The 24,942-nt window shown below is 35.0% G+C and overlaps 3 protein-coding genes and 1 non-coding gene across 8 annotated transcripts; 2 read left to right on the plus strand and 2 right to left on the minus strand.

The window, feature by feature from the left end:
• Positions 1-60: 60 nt before the first annotated feature.
• MEF1 (mitochondrial RNAediting factor 1) lies at positions 61-2,487 on the plus strand. Its single transcript, XM_020355460.3, has one exon. The coding sequence runs from the start codon at positions 61-63 to the stop codon at positions 1,807-1,809; it is 1,749 nt and encodes a 582-aa protein (XP_020211049.1). The 3' UTR covers positions 1,810-2,487.
• Positions 2,488-10,754: 8,267 nt separating this feature from the next.
• Positions 10,755-14,593, minus strand: LOC109796653 (zinc finger CCCH domain-containing protein 30). Of its 5 annotated transcripts, none has more exons than XM_020356392.3 (2): positions 14,293-14,593; positions 10,755-13,609 (listed from the first exon to the last, which is right to left on the minus strand). In XM_020356392.3, exon 2 carries the CDS (start codon positions 13,546-13,548, stop codon positions 11,359-11,361), a length of 2,190 nt encoding a protein of 729 aa, XP_020211981.2. In that variant the 5' UTR covers positions 13,549-13,609; positions 14,293-14,593; the 3' UTR covers positions 10,755-11,358. The 5 variants fall into 5 exon arrangements, with proteins under 5 accessions (XP_020211981.2, XP_020211980.2, XP_082933331.1 ...); XM_020356391.3 differs by having other exon boundaries at positions 10,755-13,574; positions 14,293-14,591; XM_083077205.1 differs by lacking the exon at positions 14,293-14,593 and adding an exon at positions 14,252-14,269 and having other exon boundaries at positions 10,755-13,574.
• Positions 14,594-20,503: 5,910 nt separating this feature from the next.
• LOC145958724 (uncharacterized) lies at positions 20,504-23,113 on the plus strand. The gene has a single exon (XM_083076244.1). It carries the CDS (start codon positions 20,504-20,506, stop codon positions 23,111-23,113), a length of 2,610 nt encoding a protein of 869 aa, XP_082932370.1.
• LOC145949428 (small nucleolar RNA R71) lies at positions 21,099-21,204 on the minus strand. Its single transcript, XR_014427636.1, has one exon. It is a non-coding gene; the product is annotated as a small nucleolar RNA R71 (small nucleolar RNA).
• Positions 23,114-24,942: the final 1,829 nt, after the last annotated feature.

Below are 24,942 nucleotides of genomic sequence, written 5' to 3' on the forward strand. Positions count from 1 at the left end.
AGAAAAGTTTTAGAGGTGACGCGGCGAGCAAAACGGCAGCGTGTAGGTTGGCACCTTCAAATGGTGGAACTAGAGAGCGACTACAGAGAGATTTGCAAGGTGGTACTGTGCTTAACCCAATCACGGTCCCTTGCGAAGGGTGTCCAACTCCATGGCCACGTCATCAAATCAGGGTTGGAAAGCGTTCCACTGGTGTGCCACCACCTGATCAACTTCTACTCCAAGTGCAACCTCCAACACTCTTCCCACAAACTCTTCGAAGATTTCCCTCACAAATCCGCGACCACGTGGAGCTCCCTCATCTCCTCCTTCGCGCAGAACGACCTCCCCCTCCCCGCCCTCCGCTTCTTCCGCCGCATGCTCCGCCACGCCCTCCGCCCCGACGACCATACGCTCCCCACCGCCGCGAAGTCCGTCGCCGCCCTCTCCTCCCTCCCCCTGGCCCACTCCCTCCACGGCCTCGCGCTCAAAACCGCCCACCGCCCCGACGTCTTCGTCGGAAGCTCCCTGGTCGACATGTACGCCAAATGCGGCGACATAAACTCGGCGCGCAAGGTGTTCGACGAAATGCCTCACAGAAACGTCGTCTCCTGGAGCGGCATGATATACGGGTACTCCCAAATGGGGCTCCACGAGGAGGCCCTCACCCTCTTCAAGCACGCTTTGAATGAAAACGTGGGTGTTAATGATTTCACGTTGTCTAGTGTGTTGAGGGTTTGTAGTGCCTCCACGTTGTTCGAGTTGGGGAAGCAAGTGCATGGATTGAGCTTTAAGACGAGTTTTGACTCGTCCTGCTTTGTGGCTAGTTCGTTAATCTCGTTGTACTCTAAGTGCGGCGTTGTGGAAGGGGGGTACCGTGTTTTTGAGGAGGTTCGTGTTAGGAACCTCGGCATGTGGAACGCGATGTTGATCGCGTGTGCTCAGCACGCGCACACGTGGAGAACGTTTGAGCTTTTTGAAGAAATGAGCGTTGGGGGGAATGTGAAACCTAATTTCATCACGTTTTTGTGTCTGCTTTATGCATGCAGCCATGCAGGGTTGGTGGAGAGGGGGTGGCGTTATTTCGCGTTGATGCAGGAGCTTGGTATTGAACCTGGTTCGCAGCATTATGCTACGTTGGTGGATTTGCTTGGTCGTGCTGGGAAGTTGGAGGAAGCGGTAAAGGTGGTTGAGGAAATGCCTGTGGAGCCCACGGAATCTGTTTGGGGGGCTTTGTTGACGGGGTGTAGGATTCATGGGAACGCTGAATTGGCGTCGTTTGTGGCTGACAAGGTTTCTGAGATGGGTGCTGTGAGTTCTGGGATTCAGGTTTTGCTCTCGAATGCTTATGCTGCTGCGGGGAGATGGGAGGAAGCGGCGAGAGCGAGGAAGAGGATGAGGGATGAGGGGATAAAGAAGGAAACTGGGCTGAGTTGGGTGGAGGAAGGGAATAGGGTTCATACGTTTGCTGCTGGAGATAGGTCTCATGGGAAGACTTTGGAGATTTATGAGAAGTTGGAGGAGTTGGGTGAGGAAATGGCGAAAGCTGGGTATGTTGCAGATACATCTTTTGTGTTGAAAGAAGTGGATGGGGATGAGAAGAGTATGAGTATAAGGTATCATAGCGAAAGGTTAGCCATTGCGTTTGGCCTTATTACTTTCCCTCCGGAAAGGCCCATCAGAGTAATGAAGAACTTGAGGGTTTGTGGTGATTGCCACACTGCCATCAAGTTTATTAGCAAGTGTACCGGAAGGGTGATCATTGTGAGGGACAATAATCGGTTCCACCGATTTGAAGATGGGAAATGCACTTGTGGGGATTATTGGTGATGTTAAGGTGCTGCGTGACATGCGAGGGTCACTGAAAACAACATATACTACAAAATCATTCATGAACCATCTTATTTTTGGCTACCTCACCACGTATAAAATCGTGGTAATTTTGACACTTTTTGCCCTTTATTTATTTTTTGCTGTTGTTGCTAACATGATCCGAGGAAACAAGAGAAACCTATAGTACTGTACTGTACTCAACAAAGAACTCCAAAAGCAATTTGAATCCCCCTGCTGGTTACTGAGCTAGTTCACACATTAGTGCTTTTGTTTCTGTTGTGTTGAGAGCCAGACCAGAAGAGCAGATGTTAATATGAGGAGCAGAGGTTCCAAGTAAAGCATTATACCATTATTATTTCATTTATAAAACCAAGGGTGTTATATGCCAACCTAATTTGCATTTTAGTTGGTATCTGAGGTATACAGCAACAGCATTCAAATATAAACACACAGAAGCTGATGGAGAGATGAATATACGAACTAGCATAGTTCTGATAGCTTCTGATTATTCTATTCAATTTACTCCTCGTATTTCCAACAAATTTTGATTGAGGTTGAGATATTAGCGATATGCGTTGAAAATGTTAATCATTTTTATTTTAGCGAGACAATCTAAATAAATATATATTTTGTAAACACTATTAGTTGGTTCATCAATTCAGAGGCTTTGCAAAACCCTCTTGTCCTCATTGTTCATCCACTCCAACAAATGGTGTCACGTTTTCCCTTGGAAGGAACCGACCAATAGCATGCATTGAGTTGACTGAAGGATAAATGGATGCCCCCGCTCAGCTAATTGTTGTTCCTGAGTCCATTTATCAGCCATCATGAGCATGCATTGTGCTTTGCAGCGATGCTGATGGATGTATCATTCATCACATTAGTCTCTATCGTCACGTAATTTGAAGGGGTTAGGTGGGGAGGTGTTTGGTAAAGAAGCAGGTGGTGGGTTTGCGATTCTGGTCTCTGGGCCATAGAATCCAAACAGATTGGCAAGTGGTAACAGTTAAGACAACACGTATGCAGAGAAGGACAACGAGAACGATTAACCGCGTGTTTGGTCATACGTGATTTTTCACTTCTGAAGCGAAGCTACCAGTGCAGATATGTTTGGACGTGATTTTGTGAACATATTGCCAAACAGGCCATAAGGGCATATCTGTATGGACTCTAATTGACCATGGACGTGGAAATTATAACTTGTATGCTGGGTTTGAAGAGATTTTAAAAAAAGAAAACTAGAGAAAAAAAAATTATTATTTAAACCCTAAAGCCTAAATTAGAGAAAAAGAGATTTTAATAATTAATTTCTATATTTATTGAACTATTATACCTTTTATTTTATAAGAAAAAAAGTTAAGATATTAAGAATTTATTTTAATAACTATCATTTTTCTTTAATAATTACTCATTTTATTATTTTTATTTTTTATTTTTAAATAAATATTGAGAGACATGGAAATGCCTCTTTTTCTCCTAGTAAAGATAAATTCTTTAAATTTATTCCATTTCATTTTCTGACATCGTTTTCTTCCCTAGAAAAATTCATTCTTTATTATTTTTTCCAAGAGGACTTTATTATGTGAATCCTATTAAAAAAATTTAAGAGGAGAATCTTCTATCTTCCGTATAAAAAATATATTTTTTATCAAAGAATTTTCTTTTATAAACTTTATTGTGGGCCAATTTTCCGGATTTGTTTTTTTAATTAATGTAAGACGAATGATATTTATACTTCTCCTTGTTATCAATAAATATACCTAGCTTTTTTCTCCTTTTTGTTCATTGAATTTTCCTAAACACTTTTTTAAAAAAAATTACTCATTAGAATTATTATAACAACACTAGATTTGAAGCTAAAATTTTGTTTATATTATCTTAACTTTCTACCACCAGGTGAATCTTACTGATTATAAACATCCTTCTAGTTTATTTCTTTTTTCAAAATAATTCTCTACCAAACTTCTTTTGGAAAATGTTTTTCAGATTACCCCTCTCTTCTTCCACCGTTCTCTCTTTCTTGCATTTCCTTGGTTTCTCTCTCATCCAACCGTGAAGAACCTTACATAGTTTTTTTTTTTTACACAAAACTTCCATAGTTTAGTACCAAACCAACCACCATATTAGAACAAACATATAAGATTCTAGAAACTAATCTTTAAAATTATATTTTAACAAAAATAATAAGAACTTGAAAGAGTATATATTGGAAACGCAACAACCAGATGTTGAGATAATAAGGACAATATTTTCATGTCGAGAGGACTAATCATCAGAGGTTAAACACTTCTATTATATACGAGTTTTTAAATAAATTCCAAAGAATCACATCACATATTAATAAAAATTACTTTCACACATTAGCTTGTGTCTTGCATTCGATGTAGAGAAAGAGATGATGAAAATAAATTATTAGTTTTTAGAAAAAAGGTTAAATTATTTTTTTTTTCTTTATTTTATTTGTTAGATTTATTTTGATTATTTATTTTTTAAAATGTTCATTTTTTATCATTTATTTTTTTAATTTATACTAACTTAATTCTTTTGAAACAATTATTTTCAATTTTGATACATGATTTTTAAAAATATATATATTTATTCAAAACTTAAGCTTGTCTTATTATATTTCTTTATATGAAAATTATTGAACACAATCAAAATTTAAATAAAATAAATGTTACAAACACGATGAACATTGCATAAAAATAAGTCTAAAAGGCAATTAAAAAAAATTTAAATATAATTTCATAATATTTTATAGTTGCTTATGAAACATATTTTTCACGTAATTTTTACTATGTTATAGCCCTTCTAAATTCAAACATTGCGTGATTCAAAATTGTGTCATAAAATTAAAATTTATTATTATTTTAAAAGAGTCAAATTGATACAAATATAAAAATGATTAAAGATCAAAATGAATATTTTAATTATAACAACTCGTCATAGTTCCTACACTGACAGCACAACTACTCAAACAAATATCTACTAAAAATCTCAAAAGTGTAAGTTTACTATTATCAAGTCATATAGTGTATACCATACATGTGAAACAACTTTACATAAATATATCATATAAATACAGTGATCTAACAAGCTAAAATGTACACCTATAGCTACCTAACAAGCTTCTACTCATAGCATTATACCGTTGTAGTACAAAAATATATCCAACTCCACCATCCTCCTAACGGCCACCTCAACAGCAACATCACATATCTATCATTGTTCTACTCACATACAACGTATAATCATTACAGTCCAAGTCACATGGAAACATGCAAGAATAAGTTAGAGTAAAAAAGAAACAATACATATTTAATGCACAATATCAACAACGCTAGTTACATATTCACATCACTATCTCATCCACAATACCAACAATGCAAGACATCATAATACAGAACACATACCCGCATAACAACTCAATTTACAACAACGTAATATCAATTCAACATCACCACAGTCTCAACACGGCTAATCATCACAACAACACAATATTTTCAACATAGGAACAACATGCATCATTACACATTTCAACTAAGGAGATCTCCTACAACTAAGGTGAGTAGTTTAAGTGGTTTGTCCCTACCGAATCATAACTTTAGACCTATCTCAATCAAGTCAAGTATAGTACAACATTAAGCCTCATAAGAGAGGCAGGTACAGACAACTTAGTTTGATTTCTCAAGCTTTGTCACTTAAACAATAAACTATGGTACTATATCATGATAAAACAGTTTAGGCACAGGTTTACCACAGCATTAGCTAGCTTAATTAAGCCACTTATAGTATTAGCCTACTAGTTAGCCTCCAATACTAGGCTAGGGAAGCAACTTTTTAAAATAACTTAATTCACCTCTAATATTTATGTATCTCAACTTAGACATGTATCTCAACCACATGTCCACAACTTTACCACTTTATATAGCATGCAACCTTACTCATTTGGCCACTTATAATTAATATAGCTCAACCTTTCCCCTACACTATGGTCATTTTATACATGTATGTCTCGACCTTACCCACATATGGATACCACATAAAACCTAGAGGAGACAACTGAAAATAACATACTCATTTAGAAGTCAACTTACTTATTGAAGGGTTCAATACAACGTATATATGCACAATGGGATATTAAACTTCAAAAACATCTTTAAATTTCCTCTAGTTTCAATATATTTAAACATAGACATGTATCACAACCACATGCCTAGCAACTGAATAGCTTAATAACTTATCATCGTACATTATTACAACTTAAACATCATTCATCTTACGTCTTAACCATACAACACATAACAATATATAAACTTACTTCTTTAACACGTAATCATCTTTCAACATATATATCAACTCTCAACTTAACAATAATAATAAATACAACATTTTTTTCATAGTAATTTTACAGCTTTCAACTTTAACAACTATTAGCATCCATCTTACAACATCTTACAAAACTATAAAACAGCTTAAAACATCAAAGCAGTATAACAACTTAACATCAAAGTAGCTTTACTACTTTAAGCATACATCAACGAAAGCAACATATTAAATATCAACTAAAAACAGTCAAACGAATTAACAACTAAATAATTTAAAGAACAACTTCCAATGATTAGTACAACGTACAACATGTGTAACGATCTCAATATAACAACTTCAATCACAAGGTAAACAACATTAAACACTCATACATCATCATCCATATCAACAATTCATCATATAGTAACTTAGGACATCATATATTACCATATGTTATAAAGAAATTAATACATCATTTTTAACATGTAATCATCAATTAGCATACAACGACAACTTTCACATAACACAACATAATTGGAGTTCCGCTAATCCAATCAAACTCATTATTATCTCACATGAAGGATAAAAAGATTATCTATAACTCTCTTGAAGACCTCAGGTTCTAATTCCATCATCTACATGTTTAAAATCATAAAAATCGCACCAGTTTGCCTAAATGCTAACAACTTGACATTTACTCACTAAAAAAGTCATAGATGGAGTTCTAGACCTCCTTTTTAGTTGATTCCAAAGCCATTCAAAATCTAACATCTAGGGCGACAAATTTTATGAAGACAACAAAGTCTAATTTGGAAGCACCAAACCACTTAGCCATTTCAAAATTGCTAAGCAAATTCCTTTAAGAAATACACATGATTCTAATATGCAAATCCAATCTCAATTCTAAACTAAAAACTCATCTAAACAACCAGAATGCATCAATTTCCAACAACAAAACAACTCATAACAAGAATTTGGCTGCAATCAAGGTTTTTCCCCCAAAACCACAAAATCTCTAAGAAACTAAGAACACCAAGTCTTCTTGCAAATTAGTTCAACATTCAAACAATTATACATCAATGGGCATTCATACCACACATGCAACATGATAATCCACACAATCATCCACCAAGATTAAGTTATAGCTTCCCTTACCTCTTAAGAGAAACAAAATCAACTGAAAGGGAAAGAGGAAAGAAGAAGCTCGCACGAATCCGAGTTTAGCTCTGCATCACAGTTTGAGGAAGAACTCTTTCAACTACTCACTAACTACACAAAGAAAGGGAAGAAGAAGATCTTAGGAATAAGGAGCAAAGAGTCAGTTTCTCTCACTCTAACTTCATTATTTCAAGAGCAAGTTCATGGAACCCGCTCCCAGACCTAAGTTTTACATTAATATATAAATAACTAAAATGAATCTAAAATATAAAAATAAAAGACTAAAAATATAATTTAGCTAGAAAAAAATAAGATAGAGAATATGATAGTCATAAAGATTTAAAAAAAAATGATAAAGATGAAGATATAAAAATAAAATTTAAAGAATAGTAAAAATAGGATCACAAAAATAAGATTTAAAGAATGATGAAGATAAAGGTAAAAGCTTACAACTTAAAAGAATAAAGACGAGAAAGTGTGAGTCACTTGATTGATGGATGGAAAAAAAATAAAAGATTGTAAAATTCATATAAAATTATTAGAAAGAGAAGATGATAGAAGAAAAGAAGATAAGGAAGGAAAAAAATTGGTACAAGAAAAAGAGGTGAGCAAAAAATTCTCAAAGTAAATAAACTTTTAAACATGAACTAAATTGATATATTATCAATAATTAACTAAATTGATATATTTTTAATATAATTTATTTTTTTAATTTACTTAGGGAGTTTAAATGCACTATAGTGCATGAAAATGACACTCAATGTATTGTAATATAATTATTCTTAGTTTCTTTAAGTATTTGAGAAAAAAAAATATATATATATATATATATACATATTATAACACAAAAATATCTTTAAAATAATCAAAATGACACATATATTCTAATTATTAATCAAATAAAATTAACATATAAATTAATTAGTTTGGTTCAAGTTAGTTAAGATTTTTAGTATGTAAATTTTAAACATGAACCAATTAAATTAGATTTAATTAATTTGATTGGAATTGAAACCGAACCAATTTAATTGATTCGATAAGAATTGATCTATTCCAATGAATACTCGTACTAAATAGGATATTTATTTATATATATAATTTATTATAAATTTTAATAATATATTATAAATATTTAACATGTGTAATACACATAATAAAATATCAATAAAATATGTTTTATGAAAAATTTTGAGAAACGTCTTCTATTAAACAATCTTTTCTCAATACTTAAGTAATAATTTTTTTTTAAAGTAATGTGATTCTTTTCATCTTAAAAATTTCTTTATACACATATTACATCTTAATTAACATCTTAAATTTATATGAGAATAAAAACAACCTTATATTTATCTAAATAGCACCCCAATATTTCATATTAGAAATTTAAATAGTTTTTCCACAATTATCAAATTGACTTTTGCCATTAGTTCTCTCAATTTCTTCTACCACGAGTGTGGACTTCCAACGATTGGACTTTGGACTTTGGAAAACCAACTCCAAAATAAAAAATAATAATAATAATAAAAAGTTCAATCAATCCACCAAATAAGAACATTAAGGCATGAAGATATTGAATGTTTGAATGTTTTTTGTGAAACCATTCATCAATTACCTATTTGGGCAAAGCACTAATCGTAGAAGTTAATTGCATTTGGTAATGCTCAGGTGGAAAGGCAAAACAGAAAAATGACCTGTGTATGATCCTAACTAGAAAAAGAATTTTCGTATGTGACAATGTTATAGCTACCCATTACCCTTGATCAGAATAAGAATATAGGAGATTACAAATATTCCTTGAAAGAGAAGGTCGGTTATATGATGTTAATGGAATGCGTGGTGAAGCATTATTATTCCTTATGCAAAAGTGGAAAGAAAAGGCCAGAACAAATGAAGAGGATCACCACAAAATAATTGTTAATAAATAGGTGATGCTGATATGGTGGTAAAACTATTTACATTAATTCCTTTATGATTTGTTTTATTCGAGGGAATTTTATCTAACTTTAGTGATAAAATTCATGTCGATTTGGTTACGGGAGTCAACTCAACTGTAACTTAGAAAAGCATATAATGACACACTACTTATCAAAAGCACCGGAGATAGTGAAAGAATAATGCCGACACTCAAACCATTAAAATATTTTTTTTATATTTACAATTTTTTTCTCTTTCTATTATATTTTTAAATTCATATATTATGACTTCATATACATTATTTCTATTCGAACTATTTGAATTAGCCTAGTTATGTAAAAATTGAATAACATGTACAAAATTTTAAATTAAAATTTTAGTGTTATCATTGAGATGGTAATTTTGAAGATAAAATAATAGATTTAAATATATTTTAAATTCCTCAAATTTAAGTATAGTTTTTTTTATCACAAATTTGAAACTTGTATTTTTAATTTCTATAATTTTTAAAATATTATTTTGGTATCTCAAGTTTAAATCCCAAAATATAAAAAAAAAATTATTATTTTAGCCTTTTTCAATTTGTCATTATTAGAAATTAAAATAATGTTTTTTTAAAATTATAAAAACTAAAAATTGAAAAAACAAAATAATTAGTTTTAATATTTTAGAAACTAACAACACGTTTTAGATTTGGAGGACAAAATAAATATATTGTCCAAATTTGGAAAACTGCAAGCTTAAATAAGCCCAAAAAACAAAAAAAAAAACATACGTATCCTTTTCAACTTTTTCCAATAATGTAAAAGCCAAATATTTAACACATTCGTTTCTTTACTCCTAAAGATTTAATACCAGCGAAAATAAATCAGATTCTGGAGTCAAAGATATTCTTGCTTTAGCATATCCCCTTAATAGTACGTTTATAAAAATAATAAATAAATAAGAAGACATTTCTATTCTATTTGAGTTTCCTTTAAGAAAGAATAGCGATTGAAAAAAATACCATGAATGTTACGAAATCTTTCAATTATCAAATAAATATAAAGCTTCTGAACATTTTTCAGTCAATAAACTATTCTTCAAAAAATAAAATAGACAATAATCAAGCAAGCCTAACTCCATTAAACTATTGACCAATTCCTAAAAAAACCACAAAAAAGAACAGAATGGGAGATATATTGTAATATCATTAGCATATGCATCGAATACGTCCACCAAAACAAGAGGTTCAACTAATTTAATATATAAACTCAAAGTGATTAGAAGTGTTTCATTGGATATCTAAATGCTAGCTGAGTAGGACGCCCCAAAGTCCACAATTCCACTGGTCCATATAATCATTCAGGGATAACTAGGCCTAGACATCAAATATGTAATATGCTGTTTCATCAATTGTACAGAGACATAGAATTGTTATAAAAGCAATTTAGTTCATGCACAATCTACAGTACTTCTCCAACAACAGAATTTGATGCTCAGACAGTTCCATTATTTATATAATGCAATTAAAAACTACCAACACTGCGATGATAGTATCCTATTGAGAATGGAGACAATGATAATAAAATAATATAGTAATAAACTTCAATTGAATGTTACGTGCTCAAAGGATCATCAATCTTTAAATATTCCTAAATCACCCACTCCCTGGCATCGACAATTATTAATTCCAAATTACATGAGAAACGTCATATCCAACATCCTGTATTTTTCATCCCCAAAATTGGACCAAAATGGAGACACAAGGAATTAACTCTAATGACCCTTCTGTAATTTCATTTTCTACCCCAAAATATAAAGAAATAAAATTAAAAAGATTGATCAAACTTAGGAATAGGACTGCATTGCGATAGAACATTTGCTCCTCAAGGAACGAAAAAATGACAGGAATGTGAGCCTAAAATTTTAATAGATAGGCAGCCAAAAAACCCCTACACTGGCATTAATTCACTGAATGCCACCCAGTGGTTTTCTGAACCTTCCAAGTTACTTTTGTAACACTAAACCTGAAAATGAATTTCCCTCAGTGGTTCCTTTCCTTACTGCTTCCTTTCTTAGTTACTGTAACCATCTTCCAATTCCATCAACAAAATTCAAAAAGAACATATATTATTTACTGAAACATTTCTGTTGTTAACTACCTCAGGATCAGCGAAACTCATTTCAGTTTTGCTGAGCCACAAGATGATCAAGCTGCATCTGTTCAAGCCATGCTCCCAGTACAGCATGATCAACAGACTCCATTTGTGTGCTCATATTTGATCCCTCATTGGAGGATCCAGCTGCTCCAACATTTGAGACACTAGTTGCCAATTTATCTTTAATTTCTGTTGGTGATTCTTTAACAAGTGACTGGACCCACGATAAATCAGGCTCCTCACCATTGTTCCCGAGCTCAAATGAAGATGACCTTCGGAGCTTACCTACTTCATCAGCACCAACAGGCCAATCCAACTTACCATTTGGTGATCCCCATTTTGACCAAGAATTGGCAGAGGCAGCAGCTGCAGCAGCAACAGCAGAGTTGGAGCCGAGTTCCCGGGAGCTTAAGCTGCGAAATTGTTGCTTCTCACGCTGAGCTAGCATAGAAATCCTAGAACCCATTGGAGAAATTGGTTCCACATTTCGCGGAGACATTCTTCCTGATGCCTGAACCCCATATGAGGCCTGCAATAAATGATGGTCAACATTTTTAGAAGAAAAATTTGTATTCACAGGTGCCAACAAGCTTTGCTGCTGCTGAAACTGATTGAGGACAGCTGATTTGTGAGTTGGAGAAAATACAGCTGAAGTCAATGTTGGATCAGCGTATCGGGGAGAAGAACTCTCAGCAGAAAAGAGATCATCAAGATTTGAAGGAGTCAGAGGTTTCATGCGCCCAGAGCGGTTCATAGTATTAGAATTTATTGGCTGTGGAGAGAGGCATGATAACTCATTAAGGAGCTGTTGCTGCTGATCAAAATCAGGTAACATATCAAAATCATCCATAGGAATATCTCTAGCATTGAGTGAAGATCTCAAACGACTAGACTGGAGATTACTTCCCGGAAGATGCAATGCTGGGATGTTTGGCTGGGGCCAAGCGACAGAAGAGTGTGAAATGCCATTGGCAGAAGGTGACATGGGAGGAGTGAACGGGGAAGGAGACATGACCGACATCGAGGAAGGAGAGCCAGGCAACATGTTCATGGCTGCAGCAAAATCCATGGCAGAAGATGTGCTTGATCTTGGAGAAGGAACAGCAGAACCAGTTGAAACATATAATGGTCGAAGCTCTTCAGCAGTGTGGGCAAAGAAGCAAACTCTTCTGGAACAATTTGTTCCATCCTTGCACAGTCGGGTTCTATACTGTGCAGGATGCAACCAGCATTCAAAAACCCCATGAGCATATTCACACATGTCTCCCCGCCTACAAGCACCCTTACGAAAGTCAGGACAAGGAACACAGCTGTAATGGTACTTTCTGGGATCCCTTCGTCGAGCATTCTCCCCTGGATGAACAAAAGGGCATTCAGTCCAATCATGTGAATAAGCACGGGAACAAGGTCGAACCTTGAAAGAATACATTCGGAATTCATCAGTTGAGTATATGCTGTTCTTGATGTCAGGAAGTGATGGATCAACAGGATACTCTTTCTTCTCAGATGCAGAAGAAACAGGGGCGTCATTAGACTTCAACTTAAGCTGGAAATCTGCAGCAGAAGGAGACCCAATCTCCGGCGAGGTTGACAAGGGTGGTGAATATGCATTGGATGAGATTGTGATAACCCTAAGATTACATCCAGCAATAGAATCATTAGTTTGAAGAAGCTCCTCAAGACTGTTTTTAACATGTTCAAGCTTGGGAGGAAAAACAATAACATCTCCAGGACGATGCCCGTTGGCATCCACAGAATTCGGATCAGCCCCTGCTTCCAAAAGCAGTTTCACAGCATCAACAGCATTTTCAGCCCCACCTGATGCCGCACAATGAAGGGCAGTGCTTCTGTCAAGGCCACAAGGTCGGTTAACATCAGCATCAGATAGAGAAAGAACGAGTTTCATAATATCAATGCTACCATAGGTAGCAGCAACCATCAAAGGAGTTCTTTGCTCATTGACCATCTGCTTTGACCCCTTGCGGCGACCATACCATAGCCCAACCTCGTCTACGGAGGAAGGATCACACTCAATCAATCGTTTGAAACCCTTAACATCATTATTGGCTGCAAGTTCAAGCAAGCTTGCAAAAGAATCTTCAGTGTCAACAGAAAAGTGATTCATCTCGTGGCTTCTAGGTTGAGATGTGCAAATCAAAATAGGCAACGGAGATGGAGATAGTGCTGGCTTTAACCGCTCCAACTCACAGCACATACTTTCATTTGCAGGAGGAGACTCAGCTGAGGAAAAAACCACAAACCCATTAAAGCTAGTCCTTCAGAAACACCAAAAAATACATAAGTAAAATTACATCAAAGCAGATGCACTACCACAAGCATCCAAACTCATTAAAAACACATAACATAGTCACTTACTGAATTTAAACACACAAGGTAATAAAGCTAACCAACAATCAAATCAAATATCCAACTAGAGAAAACAAAAGCATAAAAAATATCAACTTTTTTTTATCAACAAATCATCTGGGAAAACATCACTGCTTCAAAAGGAAAAAAAGAAGAAACAAATAGAAAAAGATCAACCTCCTCTTACAACCATCCAAGTTCCTCTACTCTTCTTCAAACATCCAGAAACCAAAGAGCAGAACATAATTTCTTGTTTTCAAACAACAATCAGAAACAATGAAGGAACAAAGCAAGCACTTTACGAAATCAAACAGCGAGTGAACTAAACCTAGATTCACAAAAAGCCAACAACTGAAAAGAACAGAACACATTCCAAAAATAAAAAAAAAAAACAATAATAACAAAATATTTCCCCCACGCTCACAAGAGCTGAATAAGACAAAGATCATTCGCGGATCACGGTAGCACCATATTTGGCACACACTTTAACATCATTACGCAAAGGAGGAAACAAATAGAGACAGAAACTAACTCAAAGAGGGATCCAAAACCTAAACTTGGAAAGTGATCTCAACCACGAACTGAATCTTACCACTCCTAAGCAACTCACTCAGGAAGCAAGTAAACGAAACGACAACGCATCAAAGCTTTGACACAACCCTCAGATCTCAATGGAGAAAGAGTGAAAGAAAGAAAAGCCAAGCTCAGTGTGTTTCAATTCTGAGAAAATCTGCTGAGAAAAACACATAAAATCGTGACAAAAGAGGAGCTAGTAAGAGACCTTCTTCTTCTTTCTCCATTACCTATGCACTCTTTTTTTTTTTTTTTTTCTATTCTCCCTTAAAAAAATAAAAAATATAAAATAGGAGTAACACACAAAAGAGCCCTTCCTAGTTCCTATTTTAAAATAATGATTATTTTCAGTTTCATAAATTTGCCGGACCAGTTAAATTGAGCCACTTAAAAAATGGAGTAAAATGATGATAATATTAATAAATATAAAAAATTAATTAATTATTATCAATTAAAAAAAAAAAGGATGAAGCGCACTGAGATGAGAGTTACGATTTTGATTATTTTTCAGTGGATGCCCATTACCAAATGAACCCCTTTTTGGTTTTCCAATTTCCAATCACATACAGCCTCGTCATGGAGTGGAGGACACGATCGTCTTTTTCAAAAAATAAGGGACAAAAAAGTAAATTTTTGGCTGACGTGGTTTATTCTCTAAGCGAGTTACGACAAACGCTCCTTGTAATAATTTAACACTTTTCCACTTGCTGGCTGAAATTTTCTGGAAATTCAGTCCAAATTCACCTCACATGCAAAGCCTTTCGGATAAAACCGAAGCGAGGATCTAGTGCAACTCGTGTCTCAGGAGTCACACACGTGGCGCCAACTTATTTGAGATTTGAAAAAAAAATTCTTAAATATATTTTCCTTTAAATTTAAAATAAATTTATTTTTATTTTTCAAATTTAAATTTATTATTTTCAATTTTATAATTTTTAAAAATCTTATTATAATCTCTTAAGATATCATTAACATGTTTAAAAATACAAAATTAAAAAAAAATTATTCTTAAATTTAAAGACTAAACCTATGTATATTATTTTTTTACTTTGGCTATTACCAGGTTTGAGATTTATTTCAGCTTAACTAATCCCAAACCTGTTGGGAGGTGAAAATGGAGAAGAAACGTTAGGTAAATCAGCGGGACACGGTGACCGGATGAAGCAGTTGCATTGAAGTGGATTGAAATGAGTTGTTGGAATCCGGGTGTACGTACGGACCCGGATTTCAGACACTAGTCAATTGTGATTTAATGGTGGAGAGAGTCAAATCATGGAGAAATAAAATAGAAAAAGAAAAAGGAAAAGAAACAAAAAAGAAAAACATGTTGCATGCAACAACACTCGATAACAATGGAAATGGAATTTATATTCATGATTCATCATGAGAATTTTAAAAAGCATGCATCTATTATAATTATAATTTTTTTTAAATGAAAGCAAGAAGCATAAATTTGGAAAAAGAAATATACAATTGATAAGATAAAAAGCATAGTATCACAATCTTTCTGCTGTTTTAGCATAATTTTCTTTATGTGATAGCTTTAGCATATTTAAGGTCTTTTAATGTTGTATTTGTTATTTTATCTTTTTTTTTATTCTTTATTCTCTTTTGCTTTCTCTTAATAATTTTTAAGTCTTTTTTTGTCATTGGGATATTTGTCTAGTTTTTATTTGAATTTACAATTTATGACTTTTTTTATTTTTATTTAAAATATCAAGTTATTCAAATTGTACATATTTTTAAAAAAACATGTACTGTATTATTGTCAAATGTATTTTTTAAAATATATGTTGTTTTAAAAAATATATATGATTTCCTTGTCAATTATCACAAACTCTATTAATATTGTTCTTTGATTTGGTTTTTTTTTGTAGGAGATGAACAGAACGAGCATCTTTTGTGTTTCTCCAGTTCATACGATCGAAGTATGAAGTAGCTTCATTTGTTTCTTTTCTACTACAACTTTTTCTATTAAAAAAATTATTAAAATACTTTTTTAAGTTTCATCAAACTCTTATTTTTTTATATTTTTTTTAAGAGTTAATCACCTATACACTGTCGGTATAAAAAAAATTTATACTGATAACCAATTATATATTTTAATAGTATCATGTTAGTTGCTTATTTAATTAAATAAAAATAAAATAAAATAATTTAAAATATATGATTGGTTACACTGACAATATATGGATGATTAACTCTTTTTTTAATTAATATGTATGACTTTGATGATTAAGTACTTAAATGAGTCATCAATGTTTTTTAAAAATCAATATGATATATTAGTCTTTACTTAATCAAATGTATAATTGGTTATTAAAGATTTTGTCACATAATCTATTTTTTATTTAATTTATTCAAGACAAGTTTTAAAACATTAATTATATTGCAACTAAGTAATGAAAATTATAACAATAAAAAATAATAATAAGTTACAATCGCACTTATTAAACAAAGAAAAAATGATGATTAAAATGACAATGATTGAAGTGAATAACTTATAAAATTCTTTAACCTATTTTGGGGTCCATCAAATTTTTTGTAACATTTTCACAACGCTCGATTCTACTAAATCAAAAATCTAATACTGGAGCAATCTTCAAACACTAAATTAAGTAATCAAAGTTTAACCATCAACTACTTTTGAATTTAGGTTAAAAACTTTGAAAGACTAAAACATGCTAGGATATAGCAAGTTAATAGGGAGTATGGTAGACTTCACTAAACTTCCTTATTTATAAAAATCCAATACACAAAGATTAAACTACGTGAAGACAATCTCAACATATTCAATAGCTAAAGAGATTAGAAAATTTAACCTAAAATATCACATGACGTTTTTTTGCTACAAAACATTATCAACAATCGAGAGTACCAAATTATATCTTAGCATATAATGGTGTTGGAAAGATAATTAAATTTAATAAAGCTAAAATGTGGTTTAAGGGGCACTTAATCTCTAATTTTAAAATTAATAGTGTTGTATGTTGAAACAAAAGGACAATGTTCATTAATATGTCTTTTGCAGATACCCACATATTCAGAGACACAAAACTATAATCTTTAGTTCAAAAAGTATCGCAAAATATGATTACAAAAGTACCTTTAGGTAGATAAAACTTTACTATTGTTGTTCTAAAAAAATGTTTATTCCATAACTTTATTTGAAATAAATTTATTTTAACTTTTTTTTTATAAAATAAAATAAAATGACAGTAACTAGTAAATAAAACGAGAGAACTAATAAGGATGAGAGTAAGTTAGACCAAGCCAAACTTTAAATATATAGTTTGGATCTATTATAAAAAAAATATAGTTTAAATCTTACCTATTTTGCATTAACAATGTTAAATTGACCAATAAATTTGACTTTAAATAAGTCAATAATTATATATTTTTTTAAATATATGTATCGGTCTTTTTTAATTTACATGACAAAAAAAATAATTTATTCTATTATTATTAAAATTTAGAGTTAATATATATATATAAAGAAATACAAGTTAAGCATGTCAATGTACATTAATGTGCACTCATGTACAAATTATAATGAAAGAAAACTTATAAAAAAAGATATAAACATTTTTTATATCTCATTTAATTTGAAGTATTTTAAATAATCAACTATAAAAATAAAGGGAAAAACCAAATGAAAAAGTTACTAAAATTTATATTTTTGACTTCATAATTTCACTCAAATAAAGAATATAATTTTAAAAAATAAACAAATTAAGCCTGACCTTTTGAGAAATATATTATAAATTTTTAAAATAATTACATATTCTTTAAAAATAATCACCAAAGTACGGATCATTTCATAAAAATATTTTCTACTGATGATACATAAAAACTTAAAAAGTTATAAATTGAGAAATTAATTTTTTGTTAAATTTAATTTTAAAAACATCAATAATAATTTATAGTCTATAACTATGTTAAAATTTAAGTACTTTTACACTATAATATTTCGTCATATCAAACTACAATAAAAAAACAAAAGTATCTAATCTGTATTAATAAATTATTTACATCAATACATCCATTCATTATAATCATTATACTCAACAATTTTCTCAACTAATAATGGAAATAATAATTTATCTAAGATTCTATATTTACAATAATTGTATATGTACTATGTAATATGCATATAAGTCTAAAACAACTATACAAGTATAAAATAGTATAAATATAGTAAGCCATCAAATTTAAAATATATGTACATTATAATGAGAGTAACATCAAAATAATATTAAATGCTACCATCTGCCAGATGATCTCCACTGTATACCTCCTTGTACCTATCATTGTTTGTTCTCATATTAAATATGATTATCGCAGTTCAGCCACATAAAAAAAAAGGTAAGATAGAGTTCAAAAAATCAACATAGTCAACAAACAATATGAATCATAATCATATATTTACATATCATGCTCAATTCAACATTCAACTCAAATCAACATTATCAATATAGCATATGAATATCACAACTCAGATAACACATCATATGCAAAACAATTAACTATATGTATTGTCACGCATTTCAACTATGAAGATCTCTTACAATACAGGTGAGTAATCTTAAGTGGTTTCACCTTACCAAATGTTAAGTCTCAATTATACATCTTTTTGAATGAGAATTATTGTACAACTCTACTCATTCTTAGCACCATTGCAAGATAATTGTTCCCTTTTTGACTCATCTTTTGTGCAGATATAGCTAACCCATTTTAGCTAACAATACCTTAATACACCTCATTTTTTGTGCAGGTATTGAGCTAGAGATTTGAGGATTGAAGATCTTTTGGATTGGAAACATAAGGAGCCAAGGAGCAGAGCAGAGTGGCTGCGCCGGGCGCAAGATGACGCCGCGCCGGGCTTGAGAAGAACAGAGCAGTGGGCTTCTGGAAGTCATGCATGCGCCGGGCGCGAGACTCCACCACGCCGGGCGTGATCGAGGCAGAGAGTACCTCAATACTCTCTGGAACGAATTGCGCCGGGCCTAATAGAGAATTGCGCCGGGCTTGATCTAAGGCAGAGAATGCTTGAAAGCCTCTGGAAGACACTGCGCCGGGCGTAAAAGTAATTGCGTCGGGCTTATAACGAGGCAGAAAGTGCTCAGAAGACTCTGAGCCGGGCGCGAAGACTTAGGCGCCGGGCGCGAAACCATAATCTGACCTCCCAGGCTCGTATTTGAAGCCATTTTCAAGGGTTTCTCCCTCATTCACACATTGGGCGCGTTTTGGGAGCTGTGGAAGGGATTCCCGGAGCTTGGAGCCGTTCGTGTGTGGGTCTTTCCTTCGGTTCTTCATTTCTCCCTTCATCTTTATTTTGTATTTACCCTCTTTGTTGAGTGGTTTCACCCATTTTTGTGGGGTTAGATGTAACCAACGAATTCTATTGTAATCCTTACGGTTTTTATGATATATATACATGTTGTTTCATTCATTGTTGTTTATGTTTCTATTCTTAATGCTTGCTTTGGATTTAATCTCATTGCATGATATAGGTTCCATTGGGTATTGGAAAATAACCCTTGAAACTAGCTCTGAAACAAATGCCTAGTGGGAAATGTATCTAGGAATGGAGCTTAGCCCATTAGTAGTCTTAAACCCTAGCCCGTAATGCGGATGTAGATATTGGGTACTCAAGGGATTGATATTCAATATCCACATCTAGGCTCTTGCTCTAAGGGATTAGGTTTGAGTAAACTATTGGGTTGACTAAGCAATGAATTTAACAAGAGATTAAGGATTCATTAGTTTGACGTTTGGTGAAATCTGACCCCACAATCTCACAAAACCATAAAATCATTTCTACCATTTCCACTCACAAACCAATATTTATTTACAGCTTTCATTCCAATAGTCTTAACCTTGAATTCACATGACAAATTATGAAATTGGAATTACTTTTTAGTCACGAATAGTCAATAAATGCTTATTTTACCTTCTAATCCCTGTGGATACGATATTTTTACTACTTGAACGGCCGGTATACTTGCCGTGTTTGAGACCGTTGATAGAATTAAACTAAATTTCAATTATAACAAAAGTACTTCAACGGAAATCTCAACAAGTTTTTGGCGCCGTTGTCGGGGATTAGCAAGGCAATTTAGTATTTATAGCTATTTGTGACTTGTTCCTTTACTTTTATTGCTAATTTCTATTTCAGCAACTAATTCTTTGGGATGACTTGTGCACTCTAGTCTTTGGTTTTCTCTTGTATGCAAGGTACTATCCGAACCAGAGGTACTGTTTCTTCTGAGCCATTGTTGAACGATCCTGAGATTGAACGCACGGCAAGGAGGAATAATAGCAACAGGAGGAGAAGGAGGACTAGAGCAAATCCAGTTAGCCAACCAACCATTCAGTTTCCTGAAGCTTTTGTTTCTAACATTCCTGAGTTCACTATGGAAGGTGAAGATGGTACTCACGATAACAATCAAAACCGGAGGCGCACTATAGGTGATACTTTCACCTACACTAGCCCGAGGGAGTTCTCAAGCATTGTGAGGCCTACAATGAACGACAGACTAGCAGAAATGAAGCCTGCACTGCTACAGCTTATCAGTTCTCATCAATTTTCTGGCCTGGATCATGAAGACCCACACACTCATCTCTACACTTTTTATGAGTTGTGTGGTTCAGTTGGAGTTTCTGGGACTGATGAAGAGGCACTTTTCATGAGGTTGTTTCCATTTTCTCTGAATGGGAAGGCTAAGGCTTGGCTTCATTCTCAGCCAAACCAAAGCCTGACAACTTGGAGGGATGTGGAGACCAAATTCTTAGCCAGGTTCTTTCCCCCATCCAAGAACACTGAGGCCAGAACTGCTATTGCTACTTTTGCTCAAGGTGCGGATGAGCCACTATGTGAAGCATGGGAGAGGTACAAATCATTGTTGAGGAGGTGCCCTAATCATGGTTTTGAGGTGGAGCTTCAAGTTCAAACTTTCTGTAATGGGTTACAACCTCAAACCAAGATGATATTGGATGCTTCTTTTGGAGGGTCAGTCATGTTCAGAACTGCTGAAGAAGCTATCACAATCATTGAGTCCATGGCTTCCACAGACTTTAGGAGCCAGCATGGTAGAAGCTCTTCAACCAAGAGAGGAGTTTTGGAGTTGAGTACTCAAGATGCGGTGTTAGCTCAAAACAAGATACTTTCCCAACAAATTGAAGCTTTGAATCAACAGATGGCCAAGCTTCCTCAACAACTTCAAGCTATGCACTCTAATGCTCCTCCTATGCAACAAGTGATGGCATGTGATTTTTGTGGAGGTGACCACCCTAATGGTTATTGTGCCGGATCTTCTAATTCCCAAGGTGCAGAAGTGAATTACATGGGGAATCAAGGGCGGCAAAATTTCTCTCAACACCCCTATCCGCAAAATTCAAATCAGGGGTGGAGAAATAACTATGGTGGAAACAAACCAGACATGAATGCTTCATCAAGTAGCAGGCCTCCACATCAACACCAACACCCACCTTTGTATGAGAGAACCACCAAGGTGGAAGACACATTGCAACAATTCATGCAACTGTCTATGTCCAACCAAAAGAACACTGATGCTTCAATTAAAAATTTGGAGATACAGGTGGGGCAAATAGCAAAGCAGCTAGCAGAGCAGCATAAAGGTTCTTTCTCAGCCAACACTGAGCAAAACCCGAAGGGGCACTTGAATGTAGTATCTACAAGGAGTGGTCGGGAGTTTGTGGTGAAGGAGAGTGAGAAGAATGATGAGAGCAAGGAGAAAAATGACACAGGCGAAGATGATGATGCTAGTGTTGATGAAGAGATCATCTTGGAGGGCCCAGGAGTGTGGAGAAGGAGTGGAGGAAGTGAGTCGGTTGTAGAGAATAAAGAAAAAATTGAAAATGACAAAAAGAAGGAGACAGAAAAGGAACTTGAAAAAGAGAAAGAAGGAATCATTAGAGAAAAGAATAAAGCGCCCATGGAGGAGAGGAGTATTGTGAAGGTGCCACCCACCAAGAGCTTACCGTATCCTCATGCACCTTCAAGAAGGGATAAGGAGAGGCAATATGCTCGGTTCTTGGAGATTTTCAAGACCCTGCAAATTAACATTCCGTTCTCCGAGGCATTAGAGCAAATGCCTACATATGCCAAGTTCATGAAAGAGCTCCTCACCAAGAAGAGAAAGTATTTTGAAGAGGAGACCATTACATTGGAGGCGGGGTGTAGTGCCATTATTCAGAAGATGTTGCCAACAAAATCCAAGGACCCTGGTAGCTTCACTCTTCCAGTCACTATTGGGAGTTTAGCTATTGGGAAGGCTTTGCTTGATTTGGGGGCTAGCATCAATCTCATGCCCTTATCTATGCTTCAGAGGATTGACGATTTGGAGGTGAAGCCTACTCGCATGACTTTGCAGTTGGCGGATCGATCTGTGAAGTATCCTCATGGCATTGTGGAGGATGTTCTGGTGAAGGTGGACCGTTTCTTATTTCCCGCTGATTTCGTGGTGATGGATATTGAAGAGGACATTGATGTACCTCTCATTCTTGGCCGACCATTCATGAAGACTGCAAGAGTTCTAATTGATGTGGATGATGGGAAGCTTAAGGTGAGAGTGAATGATGAAGAGGTTAATTTTGATGTGTTTGATGCCATGCACTACCCCAAGGACAAGAGCAGTTGCTTCCGGGTTGATGTCATTGATGGACTTGTTGAAGATTCCAGGAAGCATATCTCTTTCACTAACTCTTTGGAAAAAGTCTTAGTCAATATGGTTGAATACCTCCATGAAGAAGAAGATAGAGAGGTTGAGGCATGTCTGATGAGCCTTGACTCATATAAGGAGGTGACACCGGACTGAGTGCACATGGAAGATTCGAAGGAGGATGGGGAGGTGATTACCCCGAAGCTTGAGTTGAAAATACTCCCTTCTCATCTAAAGTATGTGTTTCTAGAAGAAGGTGGAAGCAAGCCGGTTATCATAAGTAGCTCCTTATCCACATTGGAGGAAGAGAAACTTGTGAGAGTTCTGAAGTTCTATCAAGGGGCAATTGGTTGGTCTATTTCTGATCTCAAGGGAATTAGCCTAGCCTATTGCATGCATAAGATATTTATGGAGGATGAGTACAAGCCGGTTGCTCAACCACAGAGGAGGCTTAATCCTGTGATGAAAGAGGTGGTGAAGAAGGAAGTGATTAAGTTGTTGGATGCCGGCATGATCTGCCCTATTTCTGATAGTGCATGGGTGAGCCCTGTGCAAGTAGTTCCAAAGAAGGGTGGCATGACGGTGGTTCAGAATGAGAAGAATGAGCTGATTCCTTCTAGAACGGTCACGGGGTGGAGAATGTGTATTGATTATAGGAAGCTCAATAAGGCTACCAGGAAGGATCATTTTCCACTCCCATTCATGGATCAGATGCTTGAGAGATTAGCTGGTCAAGCTTATTATTGCTTTCTTGATGGGTATTCAGGTTACAACCAGATTGTGGTGGATCCGGAAGATCAGGAGAAGACCGCTTTCACTTGTCCTTTTGGTGTCTTTGCTTATCGGAAGATGCCATTTGGACTGTGCAATGCTCCTGCAACATTTCAACGATGCATGCTAGCTATATTCTCCGACTTGGTGGAGAAGAGCATTGAGGTCTTCATGGACGATTTCTCCGTGTTCGGGTCTTCATTTGACGAGTGCCTGACCAATCTTGAAGTGGTGCTTAGAAGATGCTTGGAGACCAACCTTATACTCAACTGGGAAAAATACCATTTCATGGTGACCGAGGGGATAGTTCTGGGGCACAAGATCTCTCACAAGGGCATTGAAGTTGACCCAGCCAAAGTGGAGGTAATAGAAAAACTTCCTCCACCCATCAATGTCAAAGGTATTAGGAGTTTCTTAGGGCATGCTGGCTTTTACAGGCGCTTTATAAAAGATTTTTCAATGATAGCCAAACCCCTGAGCAATCTCCTAAACAAAGACACTCCTTTTTGTTTTAATGCTTCTTGTATGAGGGCTTTTGAAGCTTTGAAGGCTAGACTCACCTCTGCACCCATAATCACTGCACCAGATTGGAAACTGGATTTTGAACTCATGTGTGATGCTAGTGATTATGCGGTTGGGGAGTCTTAGGCCAAAGAAGGACCAAAATTTTTCATGCCATTCACTATGCTAGCAAGGTTTTAAATGAGGCACAAATCAATTATGCCACTACTGAAAAAGAGTTGCTAGCCATAGTGTTTGCATTGGAAAAGTTTCGGTCCTATTTGATTGGTTCCAAAGTGGTTGTGTTCACAGATCATGCAGCCATTAAGTACTTACTCACCAAACCGGATTCCAAGCCAAGACTCATTAGGTGGATTCTTCTGCTTCAAGAGTTTGATTTGGAGATAAGAGATAAAAGTGGCAAGGAGAATCTGGTTGCTGATCACCTCTCAAGGCTCATAAATGATGAGGTGACCCTGAAGGAGAGGGAGATCTTGGAGGAGTTTCCTGATGAGAAGCTGTTCATGGTGCGAGAGCGACCCTGGTTTGCTGACCTGGCAAACTTCAAGGCAGCTGGAGTAATCCCTGAAGATTTCACATGGCACCAGAAAAAGAAGTTCCTCCGTGATGCTACCTACTACGTGTGGGATGACCCTCACTTGTTCAAGATTGGTGCAGATGGCCTATTGAGGAGGTGTGTCTCAAGAGAGGAG

This window comes from Cajanus cajan, chromosome 6 (assembly GCF_000230855.2).
Source record: "Cajanus cajan strain Asha chromosome 6, NIPB_CcT2T_4, whole genome shotgun sequence".
Classification (NCBI taxonomy): Eukaryota; Viridiplantae; Streptophyta; class Magnoliopsida; order Fabales; family Fabaceae; genus Cajanus; species Cajanus cajan.

Excerpts from the sequence above, each read along its gene's own strand:
- LOC109796653 (XM_020356390.3), bottom strand. The coding sequence starts at position 13,944 with ATGTTCTGCTCTTTGGTTTCTGGATGTTTGAAGAAGAGTAGAGGAACT. Across the intron at positions 13,575-13,877 it reads TTGGATGGTTGTAAGAGGAG|CTGAGTCTCCTCCTGCAAAT; the intron begins GTTGATCTTTTT and ends TTTTTTCCTCAG.
- MEF1 (XM_020355460.3), top strand. The coding sequence starts at position 61 with ATGGTGGAACTAGAGAGCGACTACAGAGAGATTTGCAAGGTGGTACTG.
- LOC145958724 (XM_083076244.1), top strand. The coding sequence starts at position 20,504 with ATGCAAGGTACTATCCGAACCAGAGGTACTGTTTCTTCTGAGCCATTG.